At 38.7% G+C, this 15,974-nt stretch overlaps 1 protein-coding gene and 1 long non-coding RNA gene across 4 annotated transcripts; one reads left to right on the forward strand and one right to left on the reverse strand.

The window, feature by feature from the left end:
* The first annotated feature begins 1,425 nt into the window (after positions 1-1,425).
* Positions 1,426-15,473, forward strand: LOC137977294 (uncharacterized). The gene is made up of 3 exons (XR_011117801.1): positions 1,426-1,560; positions 2,114-2,186; positions 15,332-15,473. It is a non-coding gene; the product is annotated as an uncharacterized lncRNA (long non-coding RNA).
* On the reverse strand, positions 2,981-13,617 carry LOC137977277 (proline-rich transmembrane protein 4-like). Of its 3 annotated transcripts, none has more exons than XM_068824534.1 (2): positions 13,514-13,617; positions 2,981-4,734 (listed from the first exon to the last, which is right to left on the reverse strand). In XM_068824534.1, the coding sequence occupies exon 2, from the start codon at positions 4,710-4,712 to the stop codon at positions 3,708-3,710; it is 1,005 nt and encodes a 334-aa protein (XP_068680635.1). In that variant the 5' UTR covers positions 4,713-4,734; positions 13,514-13,617; the 3' UTR covers positions 2,981-3,707. The 3 variants fall into 3 exon arrangements, with proteins under 3 accessions (XP_068680635.1, XP_068680629.1, XP_068680625.1); XM_068824528.1 differs by lacking the exon at positions 13,514-13,617 and adding an exon at positions 6,588-6,747; XM_068824524.1 differs by lacking the exon at positions 13,514-13,617 and adding an exon at positions 5,834-5,954.
* Positions 15,474-15,974: the final 501 nt, after the last annotated feature.

Here is a 15,974-nt window from a genome sequence, read left to right on the forward strand (position 1 = left end):
TAACTCACTGTAATCAACATCTTCAAATGAAGTGTCAGACTCATAGATCAGTTCACAGATCTTTTCAACAGTGAAGTCGATGTCGCGGCTAGAATAGTTTACAGAGCTTTGACTTCTGCTGACCCAATGATCACGTTCCCCTCATAGCCTTCATCGTTTACCCTTTTAATCTCGGCCATCATTTCCTCTGTACTCATACAAACACTGCTTTCATTGTCTTCAATCCTCACACTGGTCGAGTAGCTGGTCCTGTCTCTGGATCGTCATAGTTCTTATGGTCTTTCCTTAGTGTACGTGTATACATTGGGGGAAGAGGGCTGTAACTGGTGATTACTATGACGATCCAGAGACAGGACCACCTACTCGACCAGTGTGCTGAGCGGAGTTGTCTGTTAATCAAAGATTGTCGCACTTTATGTCAATGATACTGAAGAGGATTAAGGGTCAGCAGATGTCAAAGCTGTGTATCCTAGCCTCGACATCGACTTCACTGATGAAAAGATCTGAAAACTGATCTTTGAGTGTGACACTGTTACACTCGAGGAAATGAACACCTATGGAAGCATGGAAAAACACGGCTGGATAGAACAGGATTTCAGCATGAACGTTACCAGTAGTTACAGAAGTGACCCTATGGCAAAGCTGATAGCAGAGGCAGTCAGAATTAAAAAAAAAAAATCCCGCTGCACAGATGATGAACACAAGAACTGAATGAAACTATGTGCGAATTCCCAGGGCGACCTTGGTTGAATGATTGGTTTCTTTTTACGTCTTTTGTTTGTACCGTGGACAACTTAACTTAGTTTGATTTACATACTCTTCTACTAACATTGAAAAGGCTAAAACTACGCGAAATATAATTGTTATATGTGATTCTCGTGAGTGTCCAAAGCTTCAAACTTGAAACTTTAATCAACATGGTCAACACCAGAGATGATTGACCACTGGCCTCCTTTATTCTCATTTCGGCATTCCCAGGTTTTTTTTATTTCGCCGTTTTCTATCTCACATTTTCAATTTTGTTATCTCGCATTTTTTACTTTGTTATGTCGCATTTTCTATTTTGTTATCTCGCATTTTCCAGTTTCTCATGTCGCATTTTCTATCTCGCATCTCGCATTATCTAGTTTGTTATGTCGCATTTTCTATGGGGCATTTTCTATAGTTTGTTATGTCGCATTTTCTAGTTTGTTATTTCGCATTCACATGGTTTTTTTTAATCCTACATGCTTCCGTAAATACCCATATGGAGCTCAAGAATGGAACTTCAATTGGATAAACAAGACAGGCGCTGGAAAAAAATATCTGGAACCTTAAAAGCGACGTCTAACAGACTTCGACAAGAATCCTTCGCCCGTCGAGCCGTAATCAAAGTAAGCTGAATTTCTAATATTTTACCAAGTGTGGTGATATGTACAACACTGAAACCAAATGGAAAATTCTCTGGTAACTTATGGTTTCAACAAAGACAGAGAAGGAATGGAACACCTTAAGTGGATCTTTGATGTCTGTTGTCTGGCTATTTGTATTTATTTGTACTCAACTCTGCACAGCATTCAGGTGAAAAAAATAATTGGAAATGTGACAGTCAAGAATTATTTGAAAGAAAGCTTGTCGTCTATTGTGTGCTTCATTTTCAAGAAAAAAGTTCTTCACGAAAGGGTTTGATCCTGAAATTCATTTTATGCGTATGGTAATTTGACACAATTGGGTTTTGTTGTCTTCGCGCACGCAATGAAATAGGAAGCGACTTTTGCCTCTAATAGCAAATATGTTGTCTGTTTCAATAAATGTTTCGCTGGAAAAGGTGGCCTTTATAAATTCATCATGTTGCGCAATATTAGAGCTTAACAAATTTGCATACGTGCGTTGAAATGTGACAGGCGAGGAGACAGGATTTTTTTTGGCGAATTTTGAGTGTCATGAAATTACTTCATTTGCGTGACATAGCTTCTTTATCACGAAGATTTTTCATTAATACATTGCTTTACTCTAACCCCAAAACATTCAGATAGTAAAAACAAACTTCATATTTATTAACCATTTCCTTTGCTTTTGTGCTTGTCGCATTGTGATTTGCGATAATTTCCAAGTCTGTTTTTGTATCTCATAGATGTTTAGGTTTTCAAAGTAGATACGTTTCTCAGGAACCAGACGAAGAAGGCTTCCAGCCCGACAGATGAAATGTAAATATTCAGTTAAATATTACTAAAAAGTACGTTGTTTTCAGTACTCTGAAGACGACTAACGATTAACGTTCTTTCCCTTAGTTCATTCAGTTGACACTAGGTGATCCCGTGCACCCTTATGGTTGCCTAGCACGTGATTTATTTTTGACAGAACATCATGACCTTTCCCTTTATTCATAAAAGTCAGAGACTGCAGAAATTTTCGTGTTTTTACGATCGATTGTCATTAATCTCTCGATGAGAATTCGATTCAGAGTTATATTTTAAAACTATGTTATATTTTCAAGTGAAGCTATGATACTCGCAGTTATGAAAGCAATTTTTGCAATTGCATAAAGAAGCCTGAAAAATTCAAGACTTCAACGGAATTTGAACCCGTGACCACGCGATACCGGTGCGACGCTCTAACCAACTGAGCTATGAAGCCACTGACGTTGGGAGCTGGACCAGCCAATGAAACATAAAGCCAAAAAAATGTTTTGACCTGGCATCAGATTAGACTGAAGAGAAGAGGAATTATGAAGCGGGAACAATATCTTCAGTAATTCCTTAGAGTGTGCAATGAACGTTTGCTTCGTGCAACTGCCAGACACGCGTGACTTACAGGAAAACGTCCGTCAGAGCAATTTGAATTTTTCATTTGCTGACTATTTCTTTAAAGAAGAAACGAGGGAATCCTACTCAAGAGCGTGTTTTGTTATCTTTAAACTGAATTTATTACCAAAGCTTAAAAAACTAAAATACCTGAAAATTTACAAAATAAGTGAACGTGTGAGCCAAAGGGCCTCTGCTAGCACGACTTCTGGGTGCCTCCGTCAAATGGTCTTAATGACGCCCCACTTGAAAAAAAATTAACTGGAATGCTGCAGTTCAATACCACTCAATTCAGTGCCTTCTGTTTTTGTGTAACATGTACCACAGGCAACCCAGTGTACGCTTCATGGATGTTCACAAGGATTACGCTGCCAGAACTCTTACCTAAGGTTTATTGCATGTTTTGTTTCAAAAATTGCTGTCTTACATATGCTCAGCCGGTTTGGACAATCACATTTTACTCTGAGGCAGCTTTTATTGCGAGTGTTCCTCCAACACGAGTTGGACAGAAAATTGTCTCATGTACTAAACATAATCTGAAATAAACATTTTTTGGCATTAGGCATAGCAACATGACTAGCTGCATGATACGTTTCCCAGCGTAAACCACCTTTTTGACTAAATGAACTCGTAACTTAAGAACGGAAAATTACTAGAGAGAGGGAGAGAGCGAGATAACTTCTCTTTCGCAGCAGTCCCTTAACGCGAGCTACAGAGTATTTTCAAATGAGGTGAAGACGGCCGTGTTGGTGTACGAAAGTTTTCGTTTGGAAATTGAATGAAGCAATGTGTTGGCTGGTTGCGTGATTATCACTACACTGCTAGTAGATTTTTTGGTGGATGTACAAAGCTATCATTGATTCACAAACGTGTGACGGCTGTTTCATGCTACCACTATGCAGTCTTGGCTAAATCTATGTCATGTTATTTGATGTCCTGCAATTTGCACCGCTTTGGCTCCATAATCACACCTTCGGCACCGGCACTTGTTGCTCTTCCTTTCTTTGGAGTTTCGCCTCGTTGGATCACACTGTAAGCGATCGTGCACGCCATAGCAAGTTCGACAAACCGGAAGCTGGATTGAAAGGCCAACCAAGGCCAAGGCGAAGGATGCACGACTTCACTATACATACCATAAACGCCAATCATGGAGTAAAAATGCAAACTGCACACAGCAAAGCCCAAAAAACTCGTGGCAAGCGTAATCTTCGCCACTTTGGTATTGCAAGACTTTGGTTTCGTCTTCTTTCGCAAGTCCATGTTTTTATCAAAGTCTTCAAGTTGATGTTGAACTTTCTTTACGTGAGTGACCAACTTAAAACCACTGTAGATGAAGCTTCCAGAGAGAATCAGACTCCACAGGATGAAGAACGACTGACAGACAATTAAGAGTGTCTTCAATTCAGGCTTGATGGAAGCGGTCGTTTCAGCAGTGAAGACAATGATAAAATGAATCAATATGACTGAAGATAGGAACTTTAGACTCTGTAGCTTCCTTGGACCGATTTGTAGCTTAGTGACTTCCAAAAATGCCAAGTGGATCAAACAAAAGGAGGAAGTTAAGCAAGGGTAAGCAATGCCAAATAGCAGCAATGTAAGCCATTTTGGATCCTTCACACCATTTTGCCTGGACTCATATGGATCTAGCAACAGGTAAACGGCTCTAGTCGCTCCAAGAAAAAACAACAGCAAGTTGATGGCTAAAAACAGAGGCTTTCGACAAAATCCTGTCTTTCTATTCGCGAAAATTATGACCAGGAATGAGTGAACAGCCAACAAGCCAAAGAGAATACCAAAGCCAATCCAATGCATATGCCATGCCACTCCCCAAGTTCTCTTAGCAATTGGCCAATCAGGACCGGGCTCGGCCAAAGCGTCTGTGTAAACTACAGCTGGTTTTGTTGTCCCGTGTTCGGTAAAGTTGGACATGGTTACCCCAAATTAACAGAACCTGTTTGGGATAAATCAAATAGAAGGCAAATAAAACTAGCAGTGCAGATAAACCAATGTTTTAGGATATTAAAGTTCATAATCGGTGAGCAATCCCGCCCACCAATGCTTTGCTGCGACTTATACGTGGTATTATTGAATTCGCAACCTCGGGTAATGCAATTCTAATTTTCTCATTGGTTCACTGGATCTCGATTGCCAGCCATTACACCTGCGTTTGACCTTATATGAAAATGAATGCGGCAAATGTCGCTCAGCATAAATTCACTTTCCGGTCGTTTCTTAAACTTAAATAAATTTTAGCTAAACCAACGCGTGCTTATGGAATAATTGTTAAAAAGTATACTTCGCGAGTGAGCGCAGCGAACGAGTGAGAGATACCAATAGTGCGAGATTAAAAACAACTTGCTTCATTCATTTTCGAAATGGAGAAAAAGTGGTCACCATAGTGAATCCGCAAACACGCATTTGTTTTGTAAAACGAAATGAGATTCGAAAGTTATACTAAACAAAGCATGATAACGTTAAATTGAGCCATAAAACTGTTGATGTAGTAAAGGACAATTACATTACAGTTGAAAAGTATCTTACAATCTCAAAACAGAAATCGTGCAGTGGATTTTTGGCTACTGGCACTTTGAATCATGATTAGCCTTTTTGCTCGCGTCGGATAACTTTCTGGGCTCTTCACTGAATTGCTAAGTTGATAATAAGGGTACCTAGAGTTATTCATTTTCCGTAAAACATGGAATTAATTAACATGCAAGTTAGATGTCCTTGTGGTAGATGATGAGACGATCCGATAGTCAATCTAAGGTTGCGTTGTCACGTTGTTTTCCCATCCGACACCTTTCTTTTGAACCTCTGAAAGTCAGTATATCGATAAAAGTTTGACAGTTCATCTACAAAGTCGCTAGTAGCCGTACTGTCTTCACACTCAAACCCATTTTCGCTTCTTTGGATAATGCTTCCTCCTTAACCGTGAATGTGATGAATTTAAGTACAGTAAGACTGTGAAAAATATTCCACTTTCACGTTGAGGATTAGTTTTTACATGAACCACGAGCAACATCGTCGAGACAATTACAAGGAATCCTTACCTGAAAGTAAAAATTCTAACCGTTGGTCTTGTTTCTTATTATTAAATCAATCCACATCATATTAAGCTAAAGAAACTAGTAACGCTGACTGCTTCAGTGCCAAAACATCGCCTGATATGCATGCTAGTGCGTTCACATATACTAATTTATACATTCAATTCTACATCAATATTCATTGGACAATGCATCACGTGAAGTCACTGGTTACTGTTTCAGATGATCGCTTCAGACTTTGTGAGATTATCGATGGAAAACTATTTTTCAATTTTTTTTTAAAGTTGTGTTCTAGGGTTTTTGAGTGGATTCCTATATTTTCTTCAAATTCATCTCTCAGTCAAATCAGTAAAAGTTACAGCTAGCCAGACGATCAATAAAATACATACGAGGCTGACTTTGAAAACAAAGATATTTTGATTCCTTGAGCACACACTAAATTTTACACAAATCGAGCTAAACTCGCAAGTTTTATACTTATGCAAATATAGAAAGTTCTAAAAAATGTCTCTGCATATATTACGGTTTTCAGGACAATGCAGACTAATCAACAACACTCTAGTCCATGCTACGACAACACCTGAGAGTTGACAGAATAAATTGGATCACCTAAACACTTCTAAGCTGATTATGTAACAGACACTTTCCCGGTAGACATATTCCTAGTGCATATATACCAAACAAGGGCCGGTCAATTTGCCAAAGACGCGTACGCGCGAAGAATGGAAAATAGAGTGATGAAGATCTTTCATTTTCTCACTTTCGTGGTTCGTCATTGAATCAACACATCAAAGATGAGGCCAAATGTTCTGTTTCTCTCTAGCACTTCCAACCCCTAAATATTTCTATGCAAGTACCGCCTGCCGCGAAAGACCGTCCTTTTTTCTGCCTTTTGTGTCTTTCTACCAGAGACATCATCAACTCAATCATGAATCCATTTCGTAACTAAGTCTTATGCGCATTTGATTATTCTTATAGAAAATGCGCAATATAAATAATAAATATTATTATTTAATAATTATTCTCCGAAGGCGAAGTGATTATCGGTGAATATTCACCGAGACGAATTAGTATAAATACACAGGTGATTGTTTCAAAAAATAGAAGAAAAAAAATATTTGAACGCGAAATCATCTTCACTTACAGTGGCGACTACTAATGGCCGCCATTTTGTCCGTCGAGGTGATTATCGATAAATTTATTAGTATAAATAGTCAGGTGATTATAAAAAATGGCGTGCTCTCATTGGCTCGCTATCTCGGATTATCAGGCGATAATCACCTCGACGGACAAAATGGCTGCCAGTAGTCATTTTGCCACTGTAAATGAAGATAATTTCGCGTTGAAATGTTTTTTTTTCTTCTCTTTTTTGAAATAATTACCTTTTTTTATACTAAAACAATTATTCGCCTCAGGCTCAGTGTGTATCGGTGAATATTCACCGATAATCACTTCGCCTTCGGCGAATAATTGTTAATTATTTTTAACAAAATTTCATACTAAATCACATTTCGTAGTTTTTTACCTCACGTCCAACTCCAAATAGCTGTAGATCAGTAAGATAACTTTGACAATTGTTCCTAGTTTAGGATCGTCAGTAATACTTTGAAATTTCCATACGCTATTGGAAGCTGTTTCTTCCGCTGTCAGTAACGCTTCTGCAAGAGCTTTACAATACGCATCTAATTGATTAAGCTGACTGAGGAGTCATGAGGCTGAAAGGCTCTCGTGTGATGCGTTTTTCCCATAAACTGAGCTTTGCTTTCGAAGTTTTGTCGAGGTTTCATGTGAAGCGAATGCGCTTTCAATTTATTTATTTTTGTATTATTTTTTTGCCTTTATTAAAAGGATTTATGGACCAGATCATGATATCATAGGTGAGAGATCTTTTTCCGTATATTTTAATTTTCTTTTTGTTATCATTATGGTTTGATAAGAAAACGAAACGACATGAAAAAGAAACTATCCAGCCTCTGTAACAAATCGTGTTCTTGCCAATTTTCTATTCTTTGCCGGTGCATCCCTCCTTTGTACGTGTGTGTATATATTTAGAAATTATTGAATGAAGCTGAGTAGGAAAGATGAATTCAATAATTGGTTTATTATTTATTCAAAATATTTCAAACTTTCGTAAAACTGCCGCTAATTGCACAGCAGTTGTAGGATTTCTTATATCGATGTTTTTCTCCTTGAGGTAAGACTCAAAAATTAAGCGATGTTGTTTTGTCGACTTTTTGGTATTTTCACTGTCTTTATCTTTAAGTAATTGGGCAATATTTTCTTCGCTTAAACTTGCAGACCTACTAGCATCCATTTCGCTCTTTGTGTTTCTGCTCACCAAAAATACCACAACCTCGTCCCCAGGTTTTCTTGGTCAACGGTTCAATAATCTGCACTTTTGAAGTCATCGGTTCAATACGATAACATTCTTTCCAAAGTTGGTCAAAAACAGCTGGTTATGGTGAATTATGCGTGTGGTCTTAACCAATCAGACAGGGGGAAATATATTGAATGAATAATAAATAGAGGATATTACATGGCCGCGCGGAGATACGAAATTTCTCTTCGAGTGTTTCGTATCTCAAAGCGGCCATGAATTATTCTATCTAATACATAAACACCTATGAACTACTAAATCATTTCATAAAAGGCATCCAAAGGCGCGATTTTTATATGTAACCATAGCAAAAGTGATCTTTTCAGGTGTGAAGATAACATGTTATCTTCACGTGTGAAGATATCATGTTTTCGCGGGAAAGCTCACTTGCTATTTTGATTGGTGTTTATATAATAATTATATTTATTAAATTCTCAACCTCGGTTAATGCATTTCTCGTGCTCTGATTGGTTTACTCAATGTCGGTCATACATACATACATACTTTACTGCAACTCCCTAAAGAGGGTTTTTTAGTTACAAGTTAAATAAAAAATACAAAGAACAATAAATGATATATAAATAAGAATAAATAAGCAATTAATTAATACAAATCTAAATTATGTGTTGTCCTAAATAGATGAAATTAAGTTAAAAGTAATTGTTTCGTCAATTTCGATTTAAAGGCCTTTACAGAATTTACATTTTTAAGATCATTACTTAGGTTATTCCATAGTTTGGCTCCACGGTATGAAAAAGAACGGTGACCGGTGGCCAATCTGCATCTCAAAATGTTCAAATGGTTGCTCTGTCTTGTATTTCTAATATTAGTTTGAGAGCGAAATGTAAATTTTTCTGCCAGATAATCAGGGACGAGATTGTGAATACATTTAAAAACCATTATTCCATCATTTAGATAGAGTCTATCGCAGACAGGCAGCCAATTAAGAGATCTGATGCCTTGTGAAATATGATCGAACTTTCGGAGTCCCAATACAATGCGACCAGCGAAATTCTGAACCAATTGGAGTTTCTTAATAATTGAACAACTAGTGTTTGACCAAACCGTCGAACAGTACAAGAGTTTACTAAAAATAAAACAGTTCATAAGTAAAACCAATGTCTTATCTAATAGGTGCTTGATTCTGTTTATTTGGATCGGTTTGTGTAGACAGTTGGAAGCGGTTTCGGTAATATGATCATTATAGGTTAGTGACTGGTCAATGTAGATACCAAGATCCTTGGCAACAGTAACAGGAGTGATTTCTTTTCCAAGCATTGAGACAGGTACTGAAGGCAGCCGTCTTAGGAGTTGTGGTACGCCAATAAACAGGACTTTGGCCTTAACTGGGTTTATTAGTAAAGAATTTCGACAACACCAGCTGCAGATGTTATTGAGGTCCTCATTCAGATTGGCAATGGCAGTATTTATGTTGGGAGAAGGAAATGATAAATAAAGTTTACTATCATCAACATAGCAGGCCGATTTGCAGTGTTCAGGAACAGACAGCAGATCATTCACATAGATAGTGAACAGAACTGGACCCAGTATGGATCCCTGGGGAACTCCATATTTCAGTGGAAGTGGATCGGAGACTGAGTCGTGGATCCGTACTCTTTGGTAGCGATCATTGAAATAACTGTGAAACCTGTCCAGGCTTGGAGAGGAGATACCAAGTTCGTGGAGTTTCTGTAATAAGATGTCATGACGGAAACTATCAAAGGCCTTTGACATGTCAAGTAGCACAATAACACAGACCTTTTTATCGTCCATTGCTCTCAACAAGTCATCGGTAACACAGAGAAGGGCTGTTTCCGTGGAATGGAGCTTACGGTTACCACTCTGGGTTTTAGCTAATTTCTTGTTTGCAGGTAAGAAATCAACAAGCTGTCTATGAGCCAGGCGCTCAGACACCTTTGATAACACAGGCAAAAGAGAGATAGGTCTATGATTATTGCATGGTTCTTCAGAATCACCTGACTTTAGGACTGGAGTTACCTCAGCAATTTTCCATGACCTTGCAAAGATTTTAGTGTTGAAGGAATTGTTCATAATGGTTGTTATTGCCGGAAGAATTGCTGGCAGACTACCTTTGAGTACTCGAACAGACACTTTATCATAGCCAGGTGCTTTGTTGGAGGCGAAGCCCCTAATGACAGATTCGACATCCTTATCTGACACAGCATGAAATTGAAATATTTCAGGACATTCATCTGGTGTTGGCACTGTAGTTATAGGATTAATATCAAAGTTATGTTCAGAAGCAAGGTCACTAGCTTTCTAGGCAGTGACACATCCCACAGACGTGAAATATTCGTTAAATTTATTGGCCAAAGCAACCTGGTTATCAGGTACGTTAGGACGAGGATGTTTTTTCCTTGGCAGGCAGTTATTTATGATCTTCCATATCGCATTGGTATTTCCACTACACTTCAGTAGTTCGGATCTTACATGAGCTTTTTCTGCAAATCTGAGCTCACGCTTGACTTCCTGTCTAAAAAATCGATATGCATTCCAGTGAAGGCGGTCATTTGAGTTGATAGCACTTTTGTGCCATTGATCTTGGGTCTTCATTAATTGGCGAATTTCAGTCGTAACAAATGGATTTGGTCTGGCCTTGATCTTAACTCTCTTTATTGGGGCATGAACATCCAAGATATCTGTGAGCAAGGCATTAAATGTGTCCACTTGTTCATCAAAATCATCAAATATGGATATCATGTGGAAGGGTGCAAATGCCAAATCCTCGCAGAATCGCTCAACATTATAGCCAATGTAACTCCTGATAGTAACATATGAGGGTTTGAGTCAAGGGGTCTTCAGCGTCAAAGCTAGGTAGACAAGATAATGATCGCTTATTGAGGAGGCGAGCACGTCAGAGTGGCTAACAATATTCTTATTTGTAGACATGATCACATCAATAAGAGATTTTGAGGTCTCAGTCACTCTTGCTGGCTTCTCGATCAGTTGCAATTTAGATCACCAAGCACAATAATATCCAGATCCAGGAGTAATGCATCAGTAAGACTTTTTGTAAGTGATTCAAAGCAGCTGGTAGGTGTATTTGGAGGTCGGTAGGTGTTACAGATCAAAAATGACTTGTAGCTTCTACACTTTACTTTCAGCCATAGTTGTTGAAAGCCGTCTTCATAAGCAAATGATAAGTCCTCCAGTATAGTTACTTTAAGGTTGGACTTAGCATAAATGCACAAGCCGCCTCCATATTTGTGTGGTCCTCGATCTTGTCTGAAGAGCTGATAACCAGAGATCTCAACACACGCATCAGGTACAGATAAATCAAGCCAAGTTTCGGAGATGGTGAAGATTTTGAAACTGTTATGCAGGATGGTGTCTTTAACGAGGCAGAATCGTTCTCTTGATTTCAAGGAGCGAACATTCAGATGAGCAACTTTTACCATCGCCTTCAAACCCTTCGGTATATAGAACATGGCAGAGTTACATTGTCCGTTATGTCCTGGATGAGGATGAATGTCTCCACTTCTAGCCACAGAAAGAGCAACCGGGTTGAAGGAAGCCGTACAATTTGAATAGTACGCCACTCTTGACTTCCGAAACTTCTTGTGAGGTGAGGTGACAAAATGGCCGCCGAATCGTGACACGTTCCTTGGCGAAATTAGATTGAAATCAACCGGGTATGAGTTCAAATACATGTCAAATTTATATCCGTAGTACACTTGAGCATTCTCGAAGAGCTTGGGGGAATATAAGTTGACAGGGAACGAAGCTAACAGCGAAAAGCTTAATAAAATTACGGACGAGATCAAAGCACGTCCGTCCGCCATGACCGCTGACCGCTGACCATATACCTTAGTTTGATCTTATATCGCAAATAATTGCGCTAAGCGTTGCCAAGCTAAAATTATTTTCACCGGAAAGCGAAATTTCTCTGTGAATAAAGGTCTAAATAAAGATCACTAGTGACCTTTATATGAGACATGTCGCTGCAACATATCCCTGAAACATGTACCCGCAGCATTTTCATGGTTGTGCACACGTTGTGATTTTGTCTCTGCTACATGTCCCCGCTACACGACTCTAATGCATGTCATCTCAGTGTGTACTACACACCTTTTTGTCGCTGCAACATGACGCCTCGTGTCTGCCCACCTTAAGTGATAATTGCATTGTTTGGACATTCAGACCCGCACTCCCCTGGGACTGAAATCAAAACCGCCACCGGGATTTTCAGAATGATCATAGAAAGTATGAAGGTTCATACACGTGACGTTTCATCGACATTTTGATAGACTGTTAGGCACCTGAATGTATAGTTAATGAATACAAGCACCGCATGTTGCAGGGTACGTTCTGATCAGGGAGAAATAAAGCACTCAGTTTGTTTTTCTGGCGTAAGAAGAGACGGAGGAGACAAAGAGAAAGAGAGCGTAACAATACGTTCAGTGAAAAAAAGGAAAGCAATGGTTTTGATCGCTCTCTGAGTGAGTTTTGTGTTTTGGTAAATTTATTTGCAACGGTGTGAAATGACCACATTTGAGGTAATGAGGTAATTTAGAGGACGTAACTACCTGAGAGTGAATTTCTCTTTAATTATACGTTCACCACACGGTCCATAGCAGTTTTCTTCCTGGATAGTTTCGTACACAATTTATACGCCAAAGGTCTTGAAAATATGTAATTGTAAAATGATTGGAATAAGTTATGTTGTTTTCAGATGAAGCTCTCGTGGCTGTCGTTGTCGTCCTTGCTTATAAGCACTCCAATATTGCAATGTAAACATTGAGTGAAAATCTTGTTAAAATTTTAGCCAAAACGAGAACGGCTAAGGCAACGACAAGGCCACAAATCAATATTGTTTATTAAAGGAGATAAAAAAAAATATTTCTACTTGCGCGGCACGCATTTTTGTACATTTATTTGCCATACTCTGCAAAATTACAACGTGAAATATCCTAAGTTAATTAAGGTTTTAACGACAACGTGAGCATGGAATAGTGAATTGCTCCTTCTCTATCTTTACTGCTCGCTACCAGCCCAGTTATAGGATGCCGTGAATTACATACAACTTCAACATGAAACACCTGAAAGCGCCAAAGTCTACTCTGAAGTGGCGTTTTCTTTGCCAAAGCCATGTTCGTTCCTTAAACTCCCTAACAATTTCTTTTTAAGACAAGATTATCTTTGAATATTATTGAAGAAAGTGACTGATCTGCTTATCATGAAGAGCTGTAATTCAAAAGGTAGTGAGTAAATGACTGCTGTACTTTTCGACTGAATGAAGCAATAGTCCGTCTGCAAAATTTCTCAGGTCTTTTTCAAAGTGAACCTACCTCGTATAAAATCCAGTCCGAAGGCAGCCTCACCAACCAGCTGGTCAGTGGATTACTTTTTCAGTGGTTTGAAGTTAACAATATCGAGGAGAAGGGAGTTAACATGTCATAGCTCCTGTAATGGTCATAATGTTTCCTTAGATTTAATTTCTTTCGGGTTTTTTAATAGTTATAGGCCATGTTATCTTTAATTTTCGGCATCTCTTTAATTTCGACAGTGCTTGTCGGAAATGTTGATTACAAGGCATACAGGCATACTCTAAAATCACAGTGACTGCTCTCTGGCAATAGCCATTAGTCTCGATGGAGAAAATTTGAAGTGGTGACATTGTCATGTTTAAATATACGTGTATACAGATTTGGAAATGGCTTTTATAACGTACATAGTGCTTCCGAATGAGCTGTAAATCGATAGGTTATGGTTTCACAATTGAGCTTAACCTCTCGATAAGTTTTGCAATATGCCTTAGCAAATCATTCTCGGTTTTTTCAGTGATATTTATAAGCCATGCTATTTTTCATTTTTGTAATATCTTTAATTTAACTTCGACAGTGCTTGTCGGAAATGTTTATTGCATGCCATACAAGCATACTCTAAACTCACTAATCTTTGACGATGGCCATTAGCCTCGATGGAGAAAATTCGAATGGTGACATTATGATGTTTTAAATATTTATGTCTTTTCAGCCTTGAAAAGAGCTTACAAACGTATAGTGCTTCCGAATTAGCTGTAAATGCTAATGGTTTGGCAATAGACCTTTTACCTTTCGATAAATTTGCCATTTACATGCATTCAGTAATTGCATAGAAAAAAGAGGAAATTACTAGTTCTTACAATGTCTCCCATGCAGCTGAAGTTAAAATGTTGAGGTTTTTTTGCAACTGAAAATTTTCTGAACAGTCTCCCGGTACTGCGCATTTACCGTCAACCGTCAAACAGTGACGCCCTTTTTAAGTTTTACACACAACTATGAAAAATGCTCTATTTGTCATTTTATCTTAATGATCCATTTAAATTCAGTAAGGTGAAGTTGCGGGGAAGGCACGATCTGTTAGAGATAAATTTTTAGTTGCTTTATTGTGAGAAAAAATGACATTAGACCAAATAAAAAAAAAGCGAAATCAAACCATTTCCATTCAGTTCTAGCCTTGGGACACAACCAGATGTACGGCTTCCGTTATTTCCAAAAGACATCGACATATTTCTCCTTGGCCGTGTGATTCTGTACTCATAATTCATATCTTCAAAGACGTGACGGTATAACGTCAAGTTATTCGACAGACAGTGTATCCTCCAATCACTTTCAACAAGAAAAACGCAGCTGCAGCTGCAGGTTTCTCTTACAGTCTCAGAGCAGGACGATAGTTGCTATTTTTCTTTATGAACGGGGAACGATTTGATCTGTTTCCTTGCAAATGTCACAAAGGACATCCATGTGCCTCAGAGCCCATTGAGCTGATCCGAAGCCACCTGAAGCAAAATTACCAGATGAAGATATCTAGTTTGCCCACAAAGATAAAAAAAGACCTTAATTAAATGAATTTGAGGACATCTTTAAGCACTGACGACATATTTTTAAAGATATACAAACTCATTTGGAACATTTGGGTAGAATTTTAAGCCTTGCCAGCAATTGCCTAAAAGCTAAGAAGGGTTTCCATAGCGTGGATGTTTGGTGCTTAACGAAACACAAACTCTGAGCATCTCTGGTGATTTGCTGGGAAATACGTACTTGCCTCTCTTTCTTGTTTTCGCTCATTTTTCCTCCTGATTTAAAACTACTAAATTTGATTTAGCTGTTATTCTTGACTTTCAGGGAAATGATCTTGTGATTAGTGGATCAATTCAGCCTCGTTTGAACTCTCTTTGATTGGCAACCGGTCGCACATCTGTGAACAGATGTGATTAGTATTATGATTAGTAATGTATTTTTCGATTCGTGCGAAACACCGCATTAAATTGAGCCTGTGAGATCAATTCTAGCTTTTAGCACTAAATAGTAAAGGGGTTTGGGAGCCGAACTAGTGAGCAGCACGTCTGCGAACTCTAAGAGTTGTAAAACGATTTATTTTTTCCTACGCGTTTCGTGTGACTAAAGCACACTTTGCCAGGGATGGTTTACAATACAACCAAGAGAAAATGAGGGGACAGAGAAGGAGGCTCCCGGTCCAGCCCTTGGGATATGTCATGTCACGAAAGTTATTTTTAGACGAGCGGAAGTCTTCCGAGACGTTCGCATGCAGGCCAACCTCGGTCCGATGTTTGAAAGAAAATACATATTCATCAGCCTTCCACGTGCGCCATCATTTTCTCTTTACACTAAGAACCTGAGAGCAAAAAAAAACTGCATGCGGACGTCTCGGAAGACAGACTTCCCCTAGAACAAAGACTTCCGCTCGTCTAAAAATAACTTTCGTGGACATAACATATCCCGGCCAACGCCTTGAGCCTCCCTCTCT

This window comes from Montipora foliosa, chromosome 1, assembly GCF_036669935.1.
Source record: "Montipora foliosa isolate CH-2021 chromosome 1, ASM3666993v2, whole genome shotgun sequence".
NCBI classification, from domain to species: Eukaryota; Metazoa; Cnidaria; class Anthozoa; order Scleractinia; family Acroporidae; genus Montipora; species Montipora foliosa.